The sequence below is a fragment of the Acipenser ruthenus genome, chromosome 23 (genome assembly GCF_902713425.1).
Source record: "Acipenser ruthenus chromosome 23, fAciRut3.2 maternal haplotype, whole genome shotgun sequence".
Lineage (NCBI taxonomy): Eukaryota > Metazoa > Chordata > Actinopteri > Acipenseriformes > Acipenseridae > Acipenser > Acipenser ruthenus.
Genome location: NC_081211.1, coordinates 18,349,883 through 18,374,294, shown reverse-complemented (window position 1 = coordinate 18,374,294; position 24,412 = coordinate 18,349,883). Strand labels below are relative to the sequence as shown.

At 38.7% G+C, this 24,412-nt stretch overlaps 2 protein-coding genes across 4 annotated transcripts in view; both read left to right on the top strand.

Annotated features, from left to right (window-relative positions):
* LOC117973736 (bifunctional heparan sulfate N-deacetylase/N-sulfotransferase 1) overlaps positions 1–17,103 on the top strand; it is a 74,798-nt gene extending 57,695 nt beyond the window's left edge. For all 3 annotated transcript variants that reach the window (XM_058996751.1, XM_058996752.1, XM_058996750.1), the window contains 9 exons: positions 824–952; positions 2,023–2,205; positions 5,675–5,771; positions 6,884–7,007; positions 7,940–8,114; positions 8,829–8,999; positions 9,288–9,397; positions 9,613–9,715; positions 10,095–17,103. In XM_058996751.1, coding sequence (XP_058852734.1) covers positions 824–952; positions 2,023–2,205; positions 5,675–5,771; positions 6,884–7,007; positions 7,940–8,114; positions 8,829–8,999; positions 9,288–9,397; positions 9,613–9,715; positions 10,095–10,214 — 1,212 coding nt within the window. In that variant the 3' untranslated portion in view covers positions 10,215–17,103. The remainder of the gene's footprint in view (positions 1–823; positions 953–2,022; positions 2,206–5,674; positions 5,772–6,883; positions 7,008–7,939; positions 8,115–8,828; positions 9,000–9,287; positions 9,398–9,612; positions 9,716–10,094) is intronic.
* Positions 17,104–20,068: 2,965 nt separating this feature from the next.
* LOC117431329 (small ribosomal subunit protein uS11) lies at positions 20,069–23,397 on the top strand. Its single transcript, XM_034052140.3, has 5 exons — positions 20,069–20,154; positions 21,256–21,406; positions 21,822–21,983; positions 22,846–22,922; positions 23,287–23,397. Exons 2-5 carry the CDS (start codon positions 21,258–21,260, stop codon positions 23,352–23,354), a joined length of 456 nt encoding a protein of 151 aa, XP_033908031.3. The 5' UTR covers positions 20,069–20,154; positions 21,256–21,257; the 3' UTR covers positions 23,355–23,397.
* Positions 23,398–24,412: the final 1,015 nt, after the last annotated feature.

Below are 24,412 nucleotides of genomic sequence, written 5' to 3'. Positions count from 1 at the left end.
CTACTTAAGTTTTCTTCTCCACGCTTATTCTATTGCGACCTTTCCAACATCCTCGTATTTCTGACATCCCTGATCTCGTAAAATAATTGATTTCTGACGTCCACAATAAAAAGAAATGCCACGGTTCATCTAGTGAAATGTATACTCGGTAGCATTGTATCATAAGGTATTCGCTGTGTCACAACCCTCCCTGGATTTTGTTCATATTGCATTAACATTGTTGCTTTCATTGAATTATATGACTGTAATGTTGATAGCTTAATGTGTGAGGTGCTGCTAAAACATGTACAATAGCCTATTGTTTCCCAATGACCTTTATGGAAAAGAAGCATAGAATGTCATAGTTGCTTTTCCTGAAAATGGTAAATGAAAACCACATATCCTATGTAAACTCTTACTTGGTGATCTACATTAACCTGCTCTAATTTGTGTCTCCAGCATTTATGGAATTAATACTGCATCCATTGCCCAAGGCAACGATGTTGGCATACAAATGTAATGAGTCAAGTCATTAGGACCATGATTTAGAATGCACCTGTATGCACCTGTATGGTGCTTCATTTAGTACAGTGCTTCAAAGGTTACTGTCGCTTTTTGAAGGTCAATAGTTACAATGAATCACTTCCAGATCTATGCAATTAGACAAAAAAAATTAAATGTTTTCATGTGCAATACATTGTGCTGCAGGGCGGATCTTTTTTATTCTGCGCTTGGTACAAGGAACAGGGTCTAGTTACATATGACACATGTTGTTATAGCGTTCCTCCAAGCAAACATTTTTTTTGGATACTGTCTCTAACCTCTCTGCATTCTCCCCTTCCAGGTTCTCCCACGGCAGACCTGCGGCTTGTTCACACACACCATCTTCTATAATGAGTACCCGGGGAGTCCCAAGGAGCTTGATAAAATCATCAACGGAGGGGAACTCTTCCTCACTGTCCTGCTCAACCCAGTGAGTAACACTGGGGTCCTGGGAGGGGGCACAGGGACTGCATGGGAGTGTGCTGATAACTGCCAGCACTGGAATACAAGAGCTGTCATACTGCAAGTATATATAGAGGCATTATTTGTGAATATTTTGCTATTTTGGGACAATATACTGGAATTCATTAGGAATTACTGCAGTAATGTTCTGAATATAACATGCACGCTATGTATAATAAGCATTATTGAGCAGAATATGCTTATATAGTGTACATCTTGTTATGCTACTCTAACAAAAACTCTTTAGTATTATATATTAAGAATACTACAAGCCAAGTATACTGCACACCTCGTATTAAACATTTAATATATAGTTAACAGAAATTATCTGTGTGTGTTAATCGGAAAATAACACTTTTTGTTTTTTAAAGCGACTGCCTAAATACCTTGCAGAACTTTTGCCTGTTACCTGTTTTGATTTGATCTTGTCAGTGGTGGTAAGAATGAATTATGACTAAGGCTCCTGTACTTGCTAAGAGGCTGGTCGAAAGGGGGTGTTAATGCAATAGTGATGCTGTTTGAAAATGTGCATGTGAGCCACTGCCACTCTTTCACTGTTACTTTATATAGACACACTGATCCCTTTGTACACTGTGTACAGTTTAGTTACTTTTCTGTTAGGAGTATAGACACAATTAACCATGTAAACGCTTTGCAATTCATTCTCATATGTATATAGACACAGACCAGCGATTTCACTGTCAACAATTGGGTCACCAGTGTTCTTTTTTCTTTGTTACAGACACATTGCACTGCTAGTTGCACAGGCAGCGCAGTGTTTTCTCTATTAGCCCTTCACAGATATTGTAATTTGCTTTCTAATAGCCTACATAGCAGACAGTAAATAAATAAATAAATAAAATAAAATAGCCCCACTGTATCAGTACAGCTAACTAGCTTTCTAACTGTCAACTAAATAGACACTGTGACATTTGTTGTATTTGTGAAGGTCACATCTGCTGTACTTTATAAATACCTGCTCTCTGTTAATTAAAGAGATGCATGGTCATTGTGTGTTTTTTTTTTTTTTTTTTTTAGATCAGTATTTTCATGACCCACCTGTCAAACTATGGCAATGACCGGCTTGGGCTGTACACCTTCAAGAACCTCATCAAGTTCATCCAGTCGTGGACCAACTTGAAGCTGCAGACCCTGCCACCCATCCAGCTGGCACAGAGGTACTTCCAGATCTTTCCAGAGGAGAGGGATCCGCTCTGGCAGGTAAAGGCAGCCAGCATGAGTCACCCTGACATTATCATTTAAATTGCTTTCAGTTATTTGTATCCAGTGTGGTTCAGTCAGGCTTTTAACAAGAACCATGATTACCCCTTGCAATAAAGAGCAATTTAAATGCATTTAAGTAAAACTGCTAACTTATTTATCTATGCAGATTTTCCTTTAGTTAGAAGGCATATAACAAGATTTTCAAAAGCAACAAATTAAGATTTGATCGTATACACACAGAGCTTGTAACCAGGAGGGTGAGACGTTGTTGTAAGTGACTCTGCAGCTGATGCACCCTAGCCTCTGTAAGTTGCCTTGGATAAAGGCATCTGCTAAATAAACAGATAATAATATTATTTTATCAATGGATAGCTTTAATTGTTTAACTCAGTTCAAGGATCCTTACACCAGTCACTGCTTGGTTTTGTTTGTTTAGCAAACCAAAAGCAATTAATTGAGTTTACAAGCTGAATCAGTCGGTTTACACAGACCACTAATACTCCTTGTAAATAAAGAGCAATTTGAATGGATTGCCATTTCCGAGACGAGAGTCACCAACAGGTAGAGCCAAGACCGCAGTGACTGGCTTGCAAAATATCTATCTGCCCATCCGTGCTCTTCGTCAAGACTGGAGCATTGCTGTAGTCTCTTCAGGATGGCCCCTAATTTGATGCACTACAGTAGGTGGTCCTGGGATCATGAATCCATCCGTAAATGTTGGCAAACGATTTACAGCAAACAACAAATACCAAACAGATAAGATCACCTGTAACATTTGTACATGGTTCAGTCAAGTATTATTGGCCACTGGCAGTCTGTTACATCTCATCAGAACACAGTATGAGACCGCCTTCTCTCCAGTGGTATTGTTTTATATGTGAAACAACTGCTGCTGTTTTCACCTGGTCTTGTTTAATATGCATGCTTGAGCCCAGCAGGACTTCTTTTAATACACACTGCTGTATCAAGTAGTGTTAGAACATGGTTGCTAAACGCTCCAATTGCTGCATAGTCTACAATGGGGTAACTCAGTAACTCAATTTTAATACAGATCTGCACAGCTATATTATAAGCAACATCTAGTTTTGAACTAAGATAGAATCAACCATACTGTAAACTACATTTCCATTCCACATAGCTCAATACCTCATTCAGTACTACTTTAGTTCAGATCAATGTGTCATAATACACAATAGTTTTATACATTTTAGGTTTAATTGGTACTATTCCCTGCTGTTCCAGTAACAATGATCTGTCTAGTAAGTAATGAATACAAACATTCAAATTGTAATTGTAAAGCGTTGAGAGCAGGAGCCTGCTTTGTATATAGTCTGAATAGTAGAGAGGAGTACAAGTTTAGTTAATGATTTACTTTTGAAAATGCAATACAGAATGACACTACACAATTAGCTTTGCTTAAAAGGCTCAGAACTGTAATTTAGTAAATGGAATTAGTCCTTTTGATTCGAGTATGGCCATTGCACATTCATTGTTTTGCCTTTGTACAAATCCCAGTATGCCAGTTTATTAAAATAGACCTTGTATGAAGTGTTACCTCAAAATGCACAACTACTGTCCTCTTGCCTGGCTGTCCAGGCAAAATGCCTAAGTGGTTTCTCTGTGACACTGCTGTGTCCCTCACGACACACACAGAGCATATGTTATATTATTCTCCTGACCTTCCTGTGAGTTGTATTTGTCATACTCCCCTCTGCTGAGAGCACAGTGCTAACCGTTATCTGACAGGATTGGTAATTGTTTTGAAAAATGCATGTTTTGCTAGATAAAGAATATTTTAATTGCCAGTTTGTTTTTTGTTTTTTTCTCACCAGTGTTGTCTGGTGTTTTACTCCTAAAACAAACCAGCTATTCTTGTAATACGCTTACAACTTCTCTTTTGATTTTTAGTGGCTAAATTAACTATGGTAAGTAAGTGAAGACATAATTTAAATGGTCTTTCTAACAAATTGCACATACGACTCGCCAATGCAACAAGACACCACTTCTAGCATCTAACAAAAATTAAATTTTAGTGCTGATTTTAAAGGCTAATGTAGGTTCACCATCGCCCAGGGTATAGTTTTTTTCCTAATCTGCTGAAGTCATTAATGTTGTTTCTGGTAAACGGCGGGTTACACTCAAGTGGGGTGAGAGCAATAAAAAAAAACTGGAATTTTTTTTTTCTCTGCCAACGGAACAGCTTGAGCATGGCGTTGGTGTCAGGGGGAAGAGTGACGGGGAAGTTCTTGTCTGCTGTAGACTCCTCCTGTCACGGTTCAATAAGTGGCTATTCCAAAGCACCCACTCCCATTCGGAAAGCATTGGAGCCTGCAGCAGTTCCTGTCCTGCTTCTCTCATCAGGGGGTGCTATGAAGTCTGCAGCTATTCCAACCTCTTGAACTAGTCAATCTTTTATACTGTGGCCTCATGCCTGTACTCGCCCACCCCCTGGTAAATTATGTTCTGTAATAATACTTTTTTAATGAACTAATACAATATACATCATGGGTTTCTGTGGAGCCTGCATATGATCAGGCTTTGTGCCCTCCAGTATAAACGACTGCAGAGCCTTTTCCCTGCTGTATTTGTCGTTGTAAAGCCTGTTGTCATTTTCCACCCTCTGTCTGGTGAAGGGAAGTGGTGCAGTCTGCTCTCGTGTTGCCTCCCTCAGGGAAGCAGCCTGGGAACTAGAACATACTGTAAACCTGGTCCTCGCGGCAGGACTCCAGCTTCTAGTTTGTCCCATCGGAGGAACTGTGGATTGAAACAAATAGCGTTTGCAAGTGTATTAATGTACACTACACTTGGCTGCAAGTCTTGTGCACCAGTCCCATTTATTTGCACTTTAGTAGTGTTTACTCCGGATAGCTGAAATGCAGTTTATACACAATTATTCAGCTATGCAAACTATACCATGTTACAAGATAAAGTGAATGCATCTATTAGGGTAATGGCTGAAAAACAATTTCTGGCAAAAACACTGAGGATGCTGCTGTATTAACATTATTTTCAGTGCTTCATTGTTGTTTTACTATCTGACGCATCAAAAAGTCGTGAAATGTTTAAAACAGTAAACAAGGTCCACTGTACAGGAAGGTATACTATATGTACAATTTACTTTCAACACGTCCTAACCCTAAATTTAAGTTAGCTGTATTTGTTAATAAGTTCACATTGAACAATGCATTAGGTTCACAACAATATCAATATACAGCTAAAAATACAAATTAGTTATATATATATATATATATATATATTCTGATTTCAGCCTTAAAATTGAGAGTCTGGTTCTTTTAAAGGGTTAAAATAGAATAAGATGACTAAGCATTTTTAAGCACAAGTACACATTGTCCAGGCTTGAAAAGCTGTCCACACACCCAGCTGTTGTGAGTGAGGTCCTTTGTTGTAAAAAGGAATGACTTGGTGGCATTCTCTTGAATTTGTATTTTCTGCTTTTCCCTTTCAGGATCCATGCGAAGACAAAAGGCACAAAGATATCTGGTCGAAAGAGAAGACTTGTGACAGGTTTCCCAAGCTGCTCATCATTGGCCCACAGAAAACAGGTACGGCACTGGACGTGGACCACTAGGGCCCCCTGGAGGGGGGATTGGACACTAACCTTTTAAAAGTGCTCAAGCACTCACTCAAATAATGTTGTGAAAAAATACATTTTCCCAAGAACTATAAAGTATGGCAGGTGGAGTATACAAATGACAGTCAACAGGGGCCTTAAAACTCGTACTAGGCCCTGCACTCATTTCTGGCTTTCAGAGCTACCCTCAATTAAGTGTATTATTGAAATAATCTGGAAAGTGATGTTAAAAAATAATAAATACAAAATAATAAAAAAGTTCTTTCGTTATAGTTGCATGAACCACTCCCAGTAAACCTACAGATGTGGGTGTGACTTATTCATTCTGTAATGAGTGCGATTTTAAGTTCAAAGCAGATTTAGCAATTTCAATGAATACCATAAAAAGGGAAGTTCTGAAAGCCGGGCTGGTACGATGTTTCAAGACCTGCCAACAAATCCAAGGTTTTCAAAAGACTTTTATAGAAGCAAATACTGTCAAAATGCAGCACATTGATGTTGGGTTTTAAATAAGCTGCTACATGTTTAATAAGCAGGAAGCTACTGAAGCTGTGTCTTAGTGTGGTTACTGCTATTTAGCTTTTTGTTCAGTATAATACCCTTGTGGTATCTCTCTATTCCTGCCACAGTCTTTTTTTAATTCAGAGCTCCAGAAGTGGTCCTGTGAAGATAATTCAAGCAATGTCTTCAATCACTGAATGAAGTCATGAGCTCTTATATGGCTGAGCAGATGTGTGTCAATCTCCCGTCCAGCGATAGAATTCCACAATTCCGCAGTGCAAAATCTTAGCGTGAAATAAAACACGGTGGATGTGTTCGAACTGGCATTTCACAACAAGGCTTTATCAAGATCAGCATTCTGATGACAGTATCTTAAATCAAACGTGATTTGTGTAAGAGTGACTATTACCCCTTCAGAAATTAACATATAGAAGAATGATTTATGCACCACATCACTACTGTATAGCATGTTGTAAAACTTTAGAAATTTTGAGATTGACAAAAATATTTTCTGTTGGAAAGAAGTGCTCATCATGGCTTATTTGACCTCATTAAGGTTGTATATTTGACATTTTTTTAAAGGTACAACAGCACTATATCTCTTCTTGGGAATGCACCCGGACCTAACCAGTAATTACCCAAGCAAGGAAACCTTTGAAGAGATCCAGTTCTTCAATGGGAACAACTATCACAAGGGGATTGACTGGTACGATCTGCACAATGCAAAAGTCAAGTTTCAGATGAAGTCCTTGTTGTCACACTAAGCTTAGCTGGAATATTAAAGTACTGTCAGACCCTGGCTGAGTTAGTGCTAAGTGTATTGATTTATACAGAACGGGATCTTGACAGCCAATGCAGCATGATTGTAGCCTGGATTTATTCCTCTTGCAGACTCCAGCATGGCTGTTCAAAACTCTTTCTTGTGACTCCTCTTAGCATTCTAGAACTCTTACTAAATGGGATCTTCAAGACCCCTCCTTTGGGTGTCACCCTAATTGAAACCTGTTTAAAGGGGTTATAGCATTGAAATAACTGCCTGTCATGCACCTGCATTCATTATGCAGTATCACATGTGCAGTCCTGAAAGAAGCCTCTGTTAAAGCACTCGAAGCGTGTTGGTAAGCAGGGGAGGCAGCTGGTATTTATTGACTGGGGAACAAGCTGTTGAAGCCACTCTCCAGGTGAAATGATCAAGGAAGTACAGGCATAACAGGTATAATGCCGACTTTCATTAACCTGGTATGGTACCAGATCTCTTTGTTATAGCAACTAAAGCTATCCCCCAGACATGTACAAATCAATACCACATTTTCTTAAAGCTACACTGAATGGGTGTCCACTATTAATGATCAAGACTTTTGATGTTAAGAAATATGTATTGCCATTAAAAGTTCATTAGGTTTTCAGTGGTATAGTAATAGTACATTCAGACAGCAAAAATACATTGAATATCTAAATATGGGCACTATAGTGCAGTACATACAGTATGTGCGTGCACAACGTTACTGTTTGCTGTCTGATTGGAGTTCTCTTTCCTATGCTTGTTAACAAGTCAGCAGTTTTGAAGGGGTTCATACAGAAATAAGAACAAAGCAGAATTGCATTTTGTAGTCCTCGATTCCTTTCCTTCTGCCACAGGTACATGGAGTACTTTCCCACTCCTTCCAATGCCAGCTCGGATTTCTACTTTGAAAAAAGTGCCAACTACTTTGACTCAGAGCTGGCAGGGAAGCGGGCAGCTGCTCTCTTGCCCAAGGCCAAAATCCTCACGATTCTCATCAACCCTGCAGACCGGGCATACTCCTGGTACCAGGTAAGAGAATGTGCTGTCCAGAGGAAACCTTGCAGTACAAGTTTTTAATAGCAATCAGCGCCCGCCTGCCTAGGAGCTATCAATTTAAACTAGCCATTGATTTATTTGACTGAGTGTGCAAACTACAATGCATCTTGAGTCGTGTTGGCTTTGCACCAATGTGTTAGTAATGAAGCTGTCAGTGTTAGTACATTCCATCGCTAATAAATTTGTCTTGTAAGCAGGTGGCTTTAAATGGTTTGTCATAGAAATGTACAGTGTGTGTGTTTTGTCTGTAACACAAATACCTAAATGAAAGAAAAATGAAAATAAAATGGTAAACTAGCATAGTTAGTACAGACAAGTGGTTTCATTTTCAATGCACTGTTTTCTATTTAGATCACAATTTTATGATATCATCAATGTGGGGTTGCAGTTTATACATAAAGTATTTTGTTTTAGGTTTTACCTTTAGTTGCTTTGACAGGGGTTATCAAAGAGTTAAGACATGTACTTTCTGCACACCCATACAGGAGCCCACATGTCAGTGATGAAACACACAGCAAGAAACTTTTTTTTTTTTTTTTTTTTTTTGGCTTGCTCTGCTTTTGCTTTCAAAATCTGAAACAAGTGCTTTGCACACTGGCTGTGCTCCAGCTATCACTGCTTCTAACCTGGCTGATGCTAAAGCACTGCCCCAGCCCAAACTAACTCTTGCCTTTGCTTTGTTTGCAGCACCAGCGTGCTCACGATGACCCTGTGGCTCTGAAGTATACTTTTCACGAGGTGATCACGGCCAGGCCCGATGCCCCAGTCAAGCTCCGTATCCTACAGAACCGCTGCTTGGTACCGGGCTGGTACGCTACCCACATTGAACGCTGGCTCAAATATTACCATTCGAACCAGGTGTGTGGGTCTCTCCTGCATGTGTGTGAATGCGTGCTTAAAATATAAATGAGATAACTCGCTGCATTAAAACATAGGGGCAGACCCACTGTAAGGATTTACTTTAGTGTAAAGTTTGCCCCCTGTGATTTACTGTGATTACGGAATCACTTGCTAGGTTTTGTTGCATTAACACTGAGAAAATGCTTTGTGGGTCTATTTCTAATGGTGACGTTTCCTTCCCCTTTCAAGTGGATGACCTCTTTCTTTTCATAACGGTGCTGCTCTGATTCTTTTCTGGCTTTCTAGATCTTGGTGCTCGATGGGCAGCTTCTTCGAACTGAACCAGCTTTCGTCATGGAGAAAGTACAGAAGTTTCTAGCTCTAACAAACATCACAAACTACCACAAAATCCTGGCGTAAGTAGCAGTTGTTCTAGAATCTCTGAAGAAAGGCGGAAATATTTGCCTTCAGGGCACAAAGTTCTGGTGATTTCAGTACTTGAACCCACAGAACCTGCTGCTGCCAAAATAGTGTTACCTTGTAACTTTTAAAACTTGCTGTAAGACTGAGAAATCTTGATATGTGGATTGTATTTCAGTCTCAGAATTATTCCTGTATTTATTTATTCTAGGTTTGATCCAAAGAAAGGATTCTGGTGCCAGCTTGTGGAAGGAGGGAAGACAAAATGTCTGGGGAAGAGTAAAGGAAGGAAGTACCCTGAAATGGACTCTGATGTACGTAGGCTTGTTTTAAACATGCTCTTTATTCCCTCTGTAGAGCAAAACCACCAACACCCTCCACTGCATGAACAATGCGGTGTGGCTACCCTTACATGGAATATCAGAAAGTGCTTTGTGTAGAGGGGGTGATGACAGGGGCTCTCTGGGTGACAGTGTAGGGAAGTGAGATACTAACATTTACAGAAGCTTTGCCTGGACTAGAATAATGTTCAGCTCTCTTCAAGGATGTTTCGGGTTCAACACAAGCCTAAATGTACAGTATGTTGATAGCGGTAATAAAATGGTTTTACGGATAGCCAATTAAACTAAAGTTGTCTTATTCAGATGCGTGCCCCTTTTTTAATATTTAGATTTTCTTTCTTTCATTTTTCAGTCCAGAGCCTTCATGCAAGACTATTACAGAGAGCACAACATTGAGCTGTCAAAGCTGCTGCATAAATCAGGACAGTCTCTGCCCACCTGGCTGCGAGAGGAGCTGCAGAATACCAGGTAGCGAGGACAGTAGAGACGGGAGCAAGAATCGAGAGAAACGGGTAACAGCCAGCTGCGAAATACACGTACACAGAGGACTGAGGAAACTAGAAGGAAAAATAATACTTATTTTTTTTCAAAGAAAGCAAGCAGCTTGGAGAGGAACTGGATTGAGAACCTTGAGGAGAAAACGAGCGATCAGTTATCAAACTGTGGACCTGGCTGCATTTCTACTGTTGTAGAGCTGTAGTCCTCTGTCCTTATTGCTCTGGCTCTAAAGTAGCATTGGCTGTAACTAATGACAGCTGCCTTAGAAGAGGAATGGACCAGAGGAGGAGGGTAAAGCTGAGGCTGAAGTCTGGTTGATCGCTGCATACTGCAGTCAGTGGTATAACTAATATTACCGGTGAGTGCCAGTGACGTCCAGCCATATTAGACTAGCCAGTAAGAACTACAAGTGCCAGGATGTGCATTCCCGGTTAATGTCGTCAGTGCCAGTTGTTGTTTTTCCTTCCTTTTTTTTGTTTAGTTTTTTTTAAAGCCATCATCAATGTGTTTTAACTCTCATAGCCAGTAGGAATACAGGTAATGTACAGTATTTGGGTAACTGCATCATGGAGATTTGTAACTGGCCTTTTAAAAATGTTATTTTATCAGACCTAGAAAAGTTAATTACTGCAGCACAACGGGACATGAAATCAGAAGAGGTTGGGATTTGTTTTTAAAATGTTTGTTTTATTCTACAGTATTAAATAACAATGTGGACATGCTTGTGAACAGAGATATTGCAAAAGAGAGCAGGTAGGCAAGGTTAGGCCAAAAGCACCATTAACTAGTTTCCTGTTTGCCACAAAATGCTGCTTTGCAAAGAAAAAATGTGATTTGGCTATTAAAACACAAGCCTGTATTTGTCCAGCTTGATCCACTAAAAGAGATTGGAGGAGAATGTAAACTGGGTTGATTTTAATTCAGCAGTCTAAGCAACTTCAGTTGCAATGCAGTTAATGTCTTTAGTTCCAGCTGACTGACTGACTGTGTTTACCATGTATGCGCCAGCAGTGTTAAATGTTTGTAACATCCCGTGAAATGATGCATTGTTACAATAACAGGACAGGCATTCAAATGCTAATAGAAGAATGTAGGCAAGTTACTCCTACAAAGCAGTGGGAGAGAAAGAGGAAATATACAAACAGCTGTGAGTTAGCCATTTGTGGCAATTGGATATAATGCTGCCGTTTAGCACCAAATGTGAGATTTGCAATGAGGAATAAAAAAAAATTATAATTATTAAACCTTTTTTAAAGCAAATTTCAATGTTGTTCCAGTATTGCTATTAAGTCATCCATTTCATTAATCATGCTGTACTGTGATCACGCAGCATTACCCCCCAAGCCCTAATCACGCTTTCTGTCTTTCTGGTCCATTGAGAAGGCAATCTCGTTTGTCTGAACGACCAGGTATACACGACCTGAGATCATGTCTAAGGAGTGTGATAGACCTGATCAGGGAAACACAAATATAGAAGTCGTTCCTCTGTGGCCACAGAAAGGGCACACAATACAAGCAGCGATGTATCGGTCTTCAACTGAGGAAGTTAACTATCCTGTGCAGCTTCAGTGGGGATGTATAGTTTGTGAACTGGTCAAAATAAAAGATGAGGAATGCTGCTTCAGAGCCAGAGGATCCCAGCAGCAGCCCTAGATTTACTTTCAGATTCTCTTACGGAACCTTGAGTTTCTTAAGGTCAGAAGTGTTCATCGAATCTCAGAACTCAAGTTTAGTGAGTGCCACAAGGGTTAGGATTCATTACTAAGGGCTAAAGCCATAATCCACCACATGGTGTAGTATTAAGGGGGTCCCCATGGTAGTATTTACTTGGAAACACACATACACAGTATATTGTTTCCTCAATTCATTTCAATAATTGATCTTTTGTTCTGTTTTTGCAGTAACAGCAAGTCTGAAAGATATGTTGTTCTTGACCTGAATTTAATCAAAGTTTTAAAGCATCACAGTAACTGTTAATTTGTTTTGTCATGTATCTGAGTTTTAATAACTGCGTTGGGTGGATATTTATACTGCAGATTGAGTCCGAAGGACGTTATACAGACAGGTCAAAAGGAAACCCATACTATTAAGTACCAGGCATAAGAAAAAGCTTTAGCTGGTTTCATGCAAGATCGAAAGTGCCTTGTGCAAGAGCAGTGCATTTAAACGTCACATGTTGTAGTGCATAGTTACCAAGAAGCATCAATACGATCCCAAAGTGCAAGCCATAACTGTGTTGACTATTGCTGTACAACCTCAGCCTACACAACATCCTCCAAACGTGGGGTTAATTTATTTTGAAACAAATACTGGTTAGCAGACCACCTGGTACTTGACTGTGAGAAAAGTATAGTTCAGATGCTTGTACAGACCTAGTACCTTAATCGTGGCTTTAATTAAGATTACAAAGGGTTAAACTGTTGTCATTGCCTGCCCCCCAGTCTTTACATGTGTCGTTCATTTGCTTCTGCTAAATGTATCGATATATATCAGTGGTTGTGAATGGTAATACATTTAATAGTACATTTTGTATCCACTAATGGATATTCTGATTGGTGCACATTCTGAAGCTTGCAGTGGCAAGTAATGAGTTTTTATTATAATTTGTTTTTATTATTATCGAACGCAATGTTCTGTGACAAGGTCGTTTTTGGTGCACTGCTGTGAACAGTGGTGCACCAAAGCCAGGAATTTAAATGGCACCTTGGTAATTCTTGCCAAGATGTCCTCCGAATGTTTCTGCAAAGCCATTTAAATGTGTTTAGCTGTGCTAAATTTCCTTGGTTTCTGTCTCCTCACACTCAGGGTAAGCTCTGCTCTGCTAATTTAGGTCATTGCTTCCCCACAGTTAAGAGGAAATTGCTCTGCAGAGTGCTGTGCCTTTCCGTCTAATTCTCTGTTCCGAGAAACAATTGTGCTTCACTTTGCAACGAGCAGATTAATGACAGTCTAGGTACCATCCTTTGAACTGCGGGTTTTGCTTTATTGGGTGGGTTTGTTTCCTTCCCACCAAAACAAAGAGATTGTATTAAATAATTAGGTACTGACAAAACTCCATTAAATGTAGGTATGGTACACGCTATATTAACTTACCACATTTCAATTCTAATTATGAAAATTCAGGATGGTGGGAATGTAAACCTGTTCAGGTTCGTTTAGCCCACATATTATTAATATGGGCTTTATTATTAATATTATTATTTAGCTTAACTCAAGAAAATGAAATATTAATATTGAAGTGACAAAATCAAACCATTGTTTCAAGGATATTGTAATCAAACCGTTATTTTTTAAAATCAAACCATGTTTATTGGATATTTTATATGGTTATTGCAATTACATCAGCACATTTCTACAGGGGATGGGGGGCACGACAAGGATCTAGACAAGGTTTTGCCAAAAACAACTAAATATAAATATCCACTTAACTGTATGTTGCGAGCATATTTTGTGTGAAGTCATCTGTTGTAATGTGGAAAAACTATTTCAGTTGTAGTGTTAACCTCTAAGTGATGGATAATGCTGTGACTCTCCCACTGTACTACAAAAGATACTTTCAACCAGTTGTGTTCGCTTTTGGCTTTATTGGAAATAAAGCATTTCTATTTTGGAGGTACGCTTTTACGCAAATATATATTTGAGGCAGATTGTGCCCTATATATATATATATATATATATATATATATATATATATATATATATATATATATACATTTTATAGACACACACACACACTAGAGTTGGATTCTACTGGGAATGTATTTATTAACAGCCCAGCATTGCTGTGTGTTTTGCACCCTAACAAAATGGGATCAAACTGACCCTTGAAAACAAAGCCGTGCATCTCTCAGAACCTGAAAGAGCACTTTCCTAATGTACTTGCCTGTCTCTTTTTAAAGTCGCATTACCCCCTCACCTCCTTTCTAGCTCTGAGTTTGTAATAAGTAATCCTGATTAATTCATTGTGGTCCATCTCTGTTCAAATACTTAAACTGTGAAGCATTCTGCATGTTCTACAAATATGTGTGTTTAATTGGATTCAGTGCAACACAAAGTTCAAAAAAGTGAATCTTGGCACAAAGAGCCTTAAGCATGTGTAGAGTGCTAAGAAAATGAATGACATTCCATGGCAGATGGTGCATAACTACTGTACTGCTACTGCTATTACTACTAATACATTCTATTTTGTACTTTTGGTGGGCTGAAAGAGGAAGAATCACTTTCTCAGCGAAATGTTGTTCAGGCAGTCTTGTACCAGGTAGAGATGTTTAAACCCCTTTATTGTATTATCAGACTTCACTGTAAATACATGTTCTTATATGCAGTATGTAAGTTCCTGTTATCCAGTGTCTAATTTATACCTCATTATCCCTCCCCGTCGTTAATCAGTGTCTTTTTGACTTCTCCAAGCAGCATCTTGTGCTTTGTACTGCTGATGAAGCAACCAACAAAAACAGCTTTCTTAGCGTTCAACAGTATATGCCGACCACTGTGTGCAGTGGCAAACAACTCTGTACCAGGAGTCGCTTTCTGCAGTAGCAGTGACAATAGGAAAGGGTTTAATGCAAACCGTTTGTATTAAGAGTTCTTGCTAAAGGAAAAAATCCACTATGTATAAAAATACTCAATTCAGTGACGTGAAACAAATAAAGACCAGACGGTCTGAGAAAACGGTATTACCACTACAGAACAACACTTGTTATAACAGCTGCTTATTTCAGGTTTAAAAATAAAGAAATACATTTTTTTTTTTTAAAGCTGTTTTCATGATTCTGCATGGTGAAACCATTTCAATTATTAAACACATCAACTGGTGGCGCTGTGCTGCTTTAATGTGCTTTAACCCTTTGAAATATGCTGGGGTTGGGGAGGTCTACCTGCAGCTTGGCAGGCTATCCTTGAATGCATCTTAAAAGTTAGAACAGGACAATTAACATTGTAAATGCGTATGACAGTTGTATTTATTTTGTAAATTACTTTAACTCAATACTGTTATGTAACCGAGTTTTCACTATTATTGGGGGGGGGGGGGGGCTGTACAGCAACAGCATTCTAGGGGTTAAAGGACAGCAGGGTGTACATTTCAGATTAACTCTGATTTAATACAATGGAGTATTTGAGGTGTAGTGAATTAAACAATAGTTCATGCAGAAAACCCACCTGCTGCATCATAGTTATTACATACAGACAGTATAGTTCTAAGCTGAAGCAGGGTCAGCAAATGCTAGTTGGAAAGTTATGGTACACCCTGTGGGATCATGCACATTCATATACTCTATTACTATTTATTTCTCTGTCTGGCAGGAGATTTCCACCTTTTTTTTGGTCATAATCCATGTGAACTGCACACTGCCAGCTGTGTTTTCTATATTTTAAAAGTCCTGTATTTTTAATGTTGAGTATTAAAAAATATATATATATATAATGATGTTGATAATAATAACCTGGACTGTACAATAAGACTGTAATTGTTAATATTTTTTATTGTGTAACATACTTTTGTGCTTTTAATTACAAATAAAAACACCACTTTTTTTTCTTTTTTGTGGACACTCATCTGAGAACTGACTAAAGAGCCCATGGAACAATATCTTCTGTGTTTTTGTTTTTATTTGAATTTGTTTTATGTTGGTACCTACCAGTGGCATCCAGAATGTGAGTCTCAAATTGAATCTCGTCAGGCAAGGACTTAAAAGCTACAAAACGAAACCTGTCCGCATTATTAAATCTGTCGTGGTGTTTGACGAGTGAAATGCCTTTTAAAAATCACTATTTTGTTATTCTGTAATAAAAACATTACGCTTGAATGCGTTTTCTGTTCAGACATTTAGATCCTTAACATCATTAAAACAGACCCCAGAATGTAGGTACAATAATAACCCTGGACATCAAATACTCTGTAAACACGTTCTCCGATTATCACAAAATTAATAACATTTGTCTTGCATTTTGGGGGTCCTCTGGCTTTAAATCTCCACCGGTATCTTGTGAAATCAGCCCAACTTTTGACATGACCATTGAGAGAGGTGGGCACTCCTATGGTCCAGTTCAATCAGCTGTTACTGTAGCTGGAAAATATCCATTTGTTCAATAAACAGATGTGAACCCATTTCTTTTTTTATTTATTAGTCATATTTGCTAACGTGTTTATCAAATTGAAATTGTTCCACATTTCTTCTGTTATTGCATGATTTAATATTCTAAAATGTGTTTTTCTCAGCTGTCTCTCATTCTGTTTCTCGTGAGCACAGGTGACAGTGAAGCAATGATCTGTAGCGCCTCTCTCCAGATGCTATTTTTTGTCAACAGCTATGAAATTTCCCCAAGCCCAATCAAAATGGTCTTTTACATTTGTGTTTATGATGTGCTGCATCTTTCCAACAACATAACACACATAATTTAACACTTGGCACACCCCAGGGGAAAGAGGAAAAGCAGCACAAGAAATTCCCTTGCTTGCATTCCATGTCATTTACTTAACAAACTGTTTCGAACTGTTTCGACTTCTGACAACCAAGTTTAAATTAATAAAATATGGAAGGAAATGAGTTTATCTTCATTGCATATGCAAACCAGTCTGGTATGTATTTAATATAGTACAGTCTGCCATTTCAAATTGCATTAGCATTTCATTATTTTCATGCTTTAGTAAAGAGTTGGCTTGTTTGTGTATAAATATGAGCTTCTTTACAATGTATTTATACAAAGTTAATACCCTGTGTCATCACCATTCAAACGTGAAATGTGTTATGCTGCTTCCCAGGCTCCTGTTTTGTTTTTGTTTTTTTTGTTTCTTTTTTTCTTGTGATACGTACCTGTTTATTAACATCAGTACCCAATTAAAGTCAGACGAGCTACCTTGATTTGATTCTTTCATTGCTCAGTCCTCACATACATTGTTTGGTTTTCTTGATAACTTAGTCAAGGTGATTTTAACTGAATTCAGGAGCTGATCTTCAGTTCTAGTTGCATGCCATGTTTATGTGGAACCTAGGGAAGATCAGCCAGGTCCATCGAGTGGTCTGCCACTATGGAAACAAGTTTCCTTTAGTTTTGCTGGTAATACACTTATGTGCACTAGATGGTGCTGACGCTTACTAATAAAAATACTCTGTGGCTCATCTAGTCTATATTACAAATGTCTATAGCAGGCTACTAGAACTGATGAGCAGATCATGGACTTCTAGTCAAAGCCAAAATAAAATAAAAAATAATATTTAATTAACAGCAGTGTGATGGGGTGCAGCCTATTTTGTGGTGGTTTTGTATTGTTTAGAGTGAATATGAGTGAGTTTGTGTGAGGAATGTGTGGAATGTGCTTGGGCTAATGAGGTGCGAATTGCCCAATTAGCCCAGGCACCTGTATAAAAGGGAGTGGTTGGGTATGTTAGTTGGTGAGTGTTTGTGAGGTTCTTTTTGGATAGTTTGTGTTTAAAGCCTGTTTTTGTGTTTGTCTTTTTTGGTTGGCCATCGTGCCTTTTGTTTTGTGTATTTTGTTTAATTAAAAGTCTTTTATTTTCCCTGCACATCCTGACTCTGAGTCTCCTTACCCCGGTCAGCCTGTCACAAGCAGTAAGAACCACTAAGAGTGATTGCAAACATCAGAACAAGAACAAGGCCATTTCAGCCACTTGCTCTTTGATATATTGGACTTATGCGGGGAACATTTGTTAGGTATTAATTAACAAATACTTTTATACACAGTCCAAAACACATCTGGGTTTAATGATTCAAACAACCAGACGTGACACAACATTTTACTACCAGCTATTGAGGGTTGGTTTGGTTGGTAATAGGTGAAGCTGTGGAATAGCACAGACTCCTATCTCTTGCCTAAGAGGACAGCTGCACAGCCATCTAGAAAAAAAGCCAGCTGAGAATCTCTGCATGTATGAAACTGCTAAACACTCCTGCACTATGGGAGAGACTTCTGAGAAGCGACATGCTTCACTGTAAGCATTTGCTCCCTTCCCTTTTATTTTAATCTCAGGGAATGCCTGCATGGCACTAAGTACTGTACATCATCAGCAGTGACACACTGCAAGCTGCTTTGACGTTAATCTCCATACTCTCAGATTAGTCAGCCCTCAGAGGAAGCATTCTTTATGATGTCCCATTTGTCCTCTTTAGCACTTAAATTCCTCAATAAAAGATCAGCTGTTTTCTGGTGCCCTTATATATCCATGTAAGCCAGAGGATGCCAATATATTTCAACGGTGTATCTGCCTAACACTAGCCCTAATCTGTGCAGTCTGTTTTATGTCATCTCTATTTCTAGAATGTTCCTATTCTGCTATTGTTACCTACTAGGAGGACTGTGGCTGCCAGGTGTGCTTGTTACCCTAATAATAATAAAAAAAGGCTTTGTGGATAAGTACTCAACTGTATCTTTGCAAGCATTCAATTGTCTTACACACAGCACCTATGATACTGCTGCTGTCTTACATATAGACTAGACCAGGTCCAGCCACATTCTCAATTGTTTATTTGAACCAGTTAAACCTCCAGCTAAGCCTCAAAGCAGTGAATTATTGCATTATCGCTGTTACACCTGCTGTGGAATGGCCCTCCATACTGTAAGTACAGGACCCTATTCAGTTTAGATTAGTATCATTTGTGTCTCTTCACTTCCTTAAACACTGAAGTTCAATTTAAGAATTGAAGAGATGGTTGGAACTGTGCCCGGGACTGCTCAATTCAATAAAAAAGGATGTGATTATAAAAAGTTGCTAAACTTGTAATGACTCTGACTGATGAGTTATTGATACTTACATTAGCATTAGACATACAGTACTTACCTCTGGGCTGCAAAGCTTGCTCTTTAGTTGTAATGTTAAGACGTTTGAGGTTTGTCCAGCCCTTGCCTTTCCAGTCAGTTTAATGGGCTGAGATGCTAATTCATCAGACTGTCCACTAGGAGGGGGGCCAATATTTTGTGACGTGACTCGTTTCCAGACAACAAAATGCCTGACTGTAAAAAGAATAAACCTTCAGTGGCAGTTATTTTATAAAGCTGCCACACCGCAGGACTGCCACGGCCTCATATCTCAGAGCTCATTTGAAGTATCGACTACGTGTTTGCAGGGTTACATAAATCCTGCATTCCAAATGTGTTGGTTACCATGACATTGAATTCTGAGGTAATATGGTTGCCATAGTGAGGCTGTGCGACATTTTAGGCATTTTCTGTATACGCATCTTTGGAGTTTTTGACTCGGTGAAATCACATCCATTTCACATATCCATTTTACTTCATGTTTACAAATTACAAACCATGTGATTTCTACTGTAGCTAACGTTTAATCTTATATTTAGTGATGGGCACTGCAAATAACACTGTTGGCAATAGGACCCACAATGAAAGAAGGTAAAGAGAAGAAAAAAGGAAACCATTCATTTGAACTCTTAGGCGATCAGTCTTAATGTATAACACGTAACTCCAATGAATGACACACGTCGTGTGAATCGCATAATCTACTGTACATTTATTTGTAAATGTTATGCTGTTTTATGCTTGATGTTTTCTTATTTATTTTGTTATAAATATTAAAGAGCACAGTATAAATAAGCAACATGCATTGTTTCCTGGCTCTTGTTCAATCCATGTTGCAAAAACTAACATTAAAAAAAACAAAAAAAAAAACACTCATTTAGCTGCAACGGAGACGCCATCATTGTGAGGGCGATTAAGAAGGAATATTATTACATTTATTGAATTTATATATAAAACGTGTATGTGGAAGTATAAAATCGTTTACATGCAATTTTTATTAAGAAATCAGTAATTATAAATTAAAAATAAACATTTTCATTGGTTACTACGTCACGTATTTCCGGAATAGAATGTTGACCTTTCCCCCGGTTTCAATTTTTCCTTCCTTTCCTGTTTCGGCTCTGCATAGAAACACACATAGGTACGTGCGCTCCCAGATTAAATCCGATCAAATCCTTTGTAATCTTAAAAGATATGTGTAAATGAAGATCATAATATGAAAATAAAAAGTCATATCTGCTGGTATCAAGTAGCATTTATTAAATTGGTCGATATAAAGGTGATAGTACAAAGTATCTGAAACTTGGTTTGAATCAGATACAGGCCTCTGTTGGAGCCTATTGCTGTGTTGAGTGGATTTAGGTGTATTGAAGTTTGGTGCCAGCAGCGCGTTATGTTGCAATTTATTTTTAAATAAAGTACAATTGTTTTCTATTGTAGAGGATGTCTGCATGTCAGTACTACCGTATTTCAGCACCTGAATGTTATCTGGTCTCATTTTGTTATGATTAGTCCAGTAGTATTAGTACTGAGCCCTGCAGCGTGCTATGTTTATGCTCATGCTTGAGATTACAACGATTTACAATAACTTGCATATAACCCCTGTGCTGGTTTAGAATTGCGTGTATTTTTGTACATTAATAAATAAAGCATTTACGGTGTTTAGAACGTCAGGGTGGTATCGTTGTACCTAGTTTTTATTTCCAGTGAACTACTATTACTGTAAAAACAGTAAAACCTTTGAGCCAGGCCTCAATCTTGTTAACATGAATTTGGTCTGTGAATGAAGGCAATGTGTTATCTACCAAATTCATGATCCATTGTTGAGATTCGCTGCTAGGGGTCTGAGTTATTGAGACTTAAGTTTTAAATGATTAGGAGTGTTTGCTTTGGTGTAAATTAGTTTTGATAGAATTCTTTTTCAAAGTGCATTAAAACCAACATCTAGGCAAGTGGTTGTGTGGGCCTATATAGAAGAGAAACAAGCAGGTTTCTAATAGTGTAACCATTCATAAATTCAGCACCTCCTAGTTTTTGTGAATGTCCTTATATTGTGTTTGTATTGGTTACCTGAACCCTACATTTCTTAGTGCTTTATACATGTTGATAAATCTAAAATAAAAAGAACATAGACCGTGATTGAGATGGCAACTTTTCGGTATGCAGTAGTGCCACTAACTAGAAATGGACTAGTTCTCTCAGTCTTAACATTGGTGCTGATTTTTGCTGTGTTTGTCCCCAGCAATGGCTCCTCGTAAGGGTAAGGAAAAGAAGGAAGAGCAGGTGATCAGCCTGGGACCTCAGGTTGCTGAGGGCGAGAATGTTTTCGGAACCTGCCACATCTTTGCTTCCTTCAATGATACCTTCGTTCATGTCACTGACCTGTCTGGCAAGTAAGTATCTGACTGGTACCTTCAGTCACGACCTCCACACGGCCATGTTCCTTGAAGTGGTCATACATGTGTGTAAACCTGGGTTCTAATAGGTCTGCCTTAGTATTGCTGAGAAATGGCTTGCAGTGAAGATGGGAAAATAATGGGGTTGCTGCATTTAAAATTAAGCTGTGCACAACAAAATGAACAGGTTTCCATTACAATGCATAGCAAACCAGAATACTGTTTGGAATAGCCTGCTTACATGGCAGGTATTCACATGCTGCTACTATTTAATTGAATGATGTCTGCATGTACATTTGGTATGAGAAATTGCCCCATCAATACCAGACTTAATAAACTGCAAAACCATTCAAGAGTGACAAAACTGTGTTTTTAAAGGTGAGGCTAAAGTGTGTGCTGGTTTTGTTTCCAGGGAAACAATCTGCCGCGTGACTGGTGGTATGAAGGTGAAAGCCGACAGAGATGAGTCCTCTCCTTACGCTGCTATGTTGGCAGCTCAGGATGTGGCTCAGAGGTGCAAGGAGCTGGGCATCACTGCCCTGCACATCAAACTGCGAGCAACTGGAGGCAACAGGTGAGAGCACCTGGGCATTGACCTCTTGCAAACAGAATTTTTCTTAAAGCTGCAGTTTAGAATAAGGTATTTGCATGCTCCAGATTTTCTGACAGATGTGGGTTTGAAAAGTGACTTGTAATATGATACTGTGGCATGGCAGTATATTTATTTTAACCTGTTGCATTTAGGTGGTGCTCGCTGTCCTATCATATAGACTGCATATTGTGAGGGATGAAAGTGCATGTCACTGATACTATATGAAGACGTTCTACCCTTTGACATTGAACTTATACTACAAAACCTTGCTTCAGGCTAACTCCCTATTGGGGAAATCTGGGCACTTATTGGGAATCTTCTATTGTGTAAAGATGTGAAAACCCTAGAGACCAAATGTGGTAACCTTCAGGGACCAGTTTATTTTGGGTGACCTGTAACTAAGGTGACAGATAAAATTGTGTGCTCTGGATCTAACCACGTGGTGACTGAGTAATTAACATCAGCAGCACTATTTGTGTAGAATGAGGTCTGTTCAATTGATTCAAGGTTGTATGGTAGGACAGGGTTGGTATCCTCAAATTCAGTCTTCCTAATGCATGCGTTGCAAAATAATTTAGTTTTCAATCATTCAGGGTTATAAAAGTAAATGTATGCTTAATGCAAATCTGGTAGCCCCTTCATAACTGAAAGCTATTAATGGGGGTACGTATTGACATCTCCCTTCAGTGCTTGGGAAGCAAAGTGATGATTGCTTAAAATTCAGACGTGTCATTTTAAAACCGTGTGATGTGTTTTGATAAAGTCTATTTTCTCCCAGCACAGTTTAACTGTTTTCTTGGGTTGATTCTAAGGGCTTCATGAAATTCTGTTTTATCTATTTCAGAACTAAGACCCCCGGACCTGGTGCGCAGTCTGCACTCAGAGCCCTGGCTCGTTCTGGTATGAAGATTGGACGTATCGGTAAGGATTTATGAAGAAGATTGCATTATATTTAAAAAAAAAAAAAAAAAAAAAAAACAAACTATTAAGAAATAATAGGAGGCAGATTATAAGAAATGCATCCTGGTCTCCAGCATTATCTACAAGGTGACAAGTCAATAGAGGTTCCATTTAGAAGAAATGGATTCCATTAGAAGAAAATGTAATCCTTAGATTTATGACTACATGCCTTTTAGTATAATTTGGTTATGGCATGGGCTTATCTAGTCCATATTGGAATACATTTCCTTCTGCTGGGCGTGTTCTGTAGTCATAAGTCTGTGTACGCACCTGAAAGCTAATGTATGAAAAGATACCAATGAGTGGCATGTGTTTCTTTTTCCAGAGGATGTGACCCCGATCCCATCAGACAGCACCCGCAGAAAGGGTGGCCGTCGCGGACGTCGTCTGTAAAACGTTTCCTGCTACTGTCAATAAAAAAGAAAAATCAAATTGGCATCTGGTCCCTGCTTTTTATTGTATTATCTTTGAACAATATTCTGGTGATCAAAATAACTAAATGTGAATGAATGCTTAAGTAATAAGTGGTGGCCAAATTTCTTTAGTCAGCGGGATTCACTTCTTACTGTAGCTTTGTTAAATAAAACCATGGTCTCTAGGGGTTGTGACAAGTGCTGCCAGTAAGGAGATTTTTAATGTCTTCAGATTTATTTTGTAATCTCTTTGGGAGAGCTTTGCTAATCACTTTGATTCATATTCATAAAATAATCCCTTTTACCCTGATGACCCTGGAAGTTGGACATCTTGGTCATTCGAAGTAGCTCTTGAAAGCATATTTCTAATTGAAGTCAACAGCAAGGCAATACATACCTGGAAATACACCTGCAGAAAATTGTTTCAGCTTTTAAAGTTATTATTATTATTATTTATTTCTTAGCAGACGACCTTATCCAGGGCGACTTACAATTGTTACAAGATATCACATTATACATTATTTCACATTATACAGATATCACATTATTTTTACATACAATTCCCATTTATACAGTTGGGTTTTTACTGGAGCAATCTAGGTAAAGTACCTTGCTCAAGGGTACAATAGCAGTGTCCCCCACTGGGGATTGAACCCACAACCCTCCGGTCAAGAGTCCAGAGCCCTAACCACTACTCCACACTGCTGCCCCAGTGCTCAAAGTGCTCAAAGATTGCCTGGGGATATATCAAAAAAGCTCTGAAGGCATTCCCACCCCAGATCCAATCCCCAAAAGCAGCTTCAAGGCTGTCTATATGATTGTTTGAGACGGATAGCAAAGGTTTTGAACTAAAACAATAACCCCCCAAACTGATGGTTTTAATCCATGTTTATTTTAACAACATTCACTCCCTGGTTCAAACTAAGAAAACAAGTTAAATGCATCCTATAAGGAAAAAGCAAGAAAGAGTCCCATCTGAATCTGTGAGTGGAAACTAAAATCTGCAGATTGGCAATCCAGGGTTTACCTCTCCACATG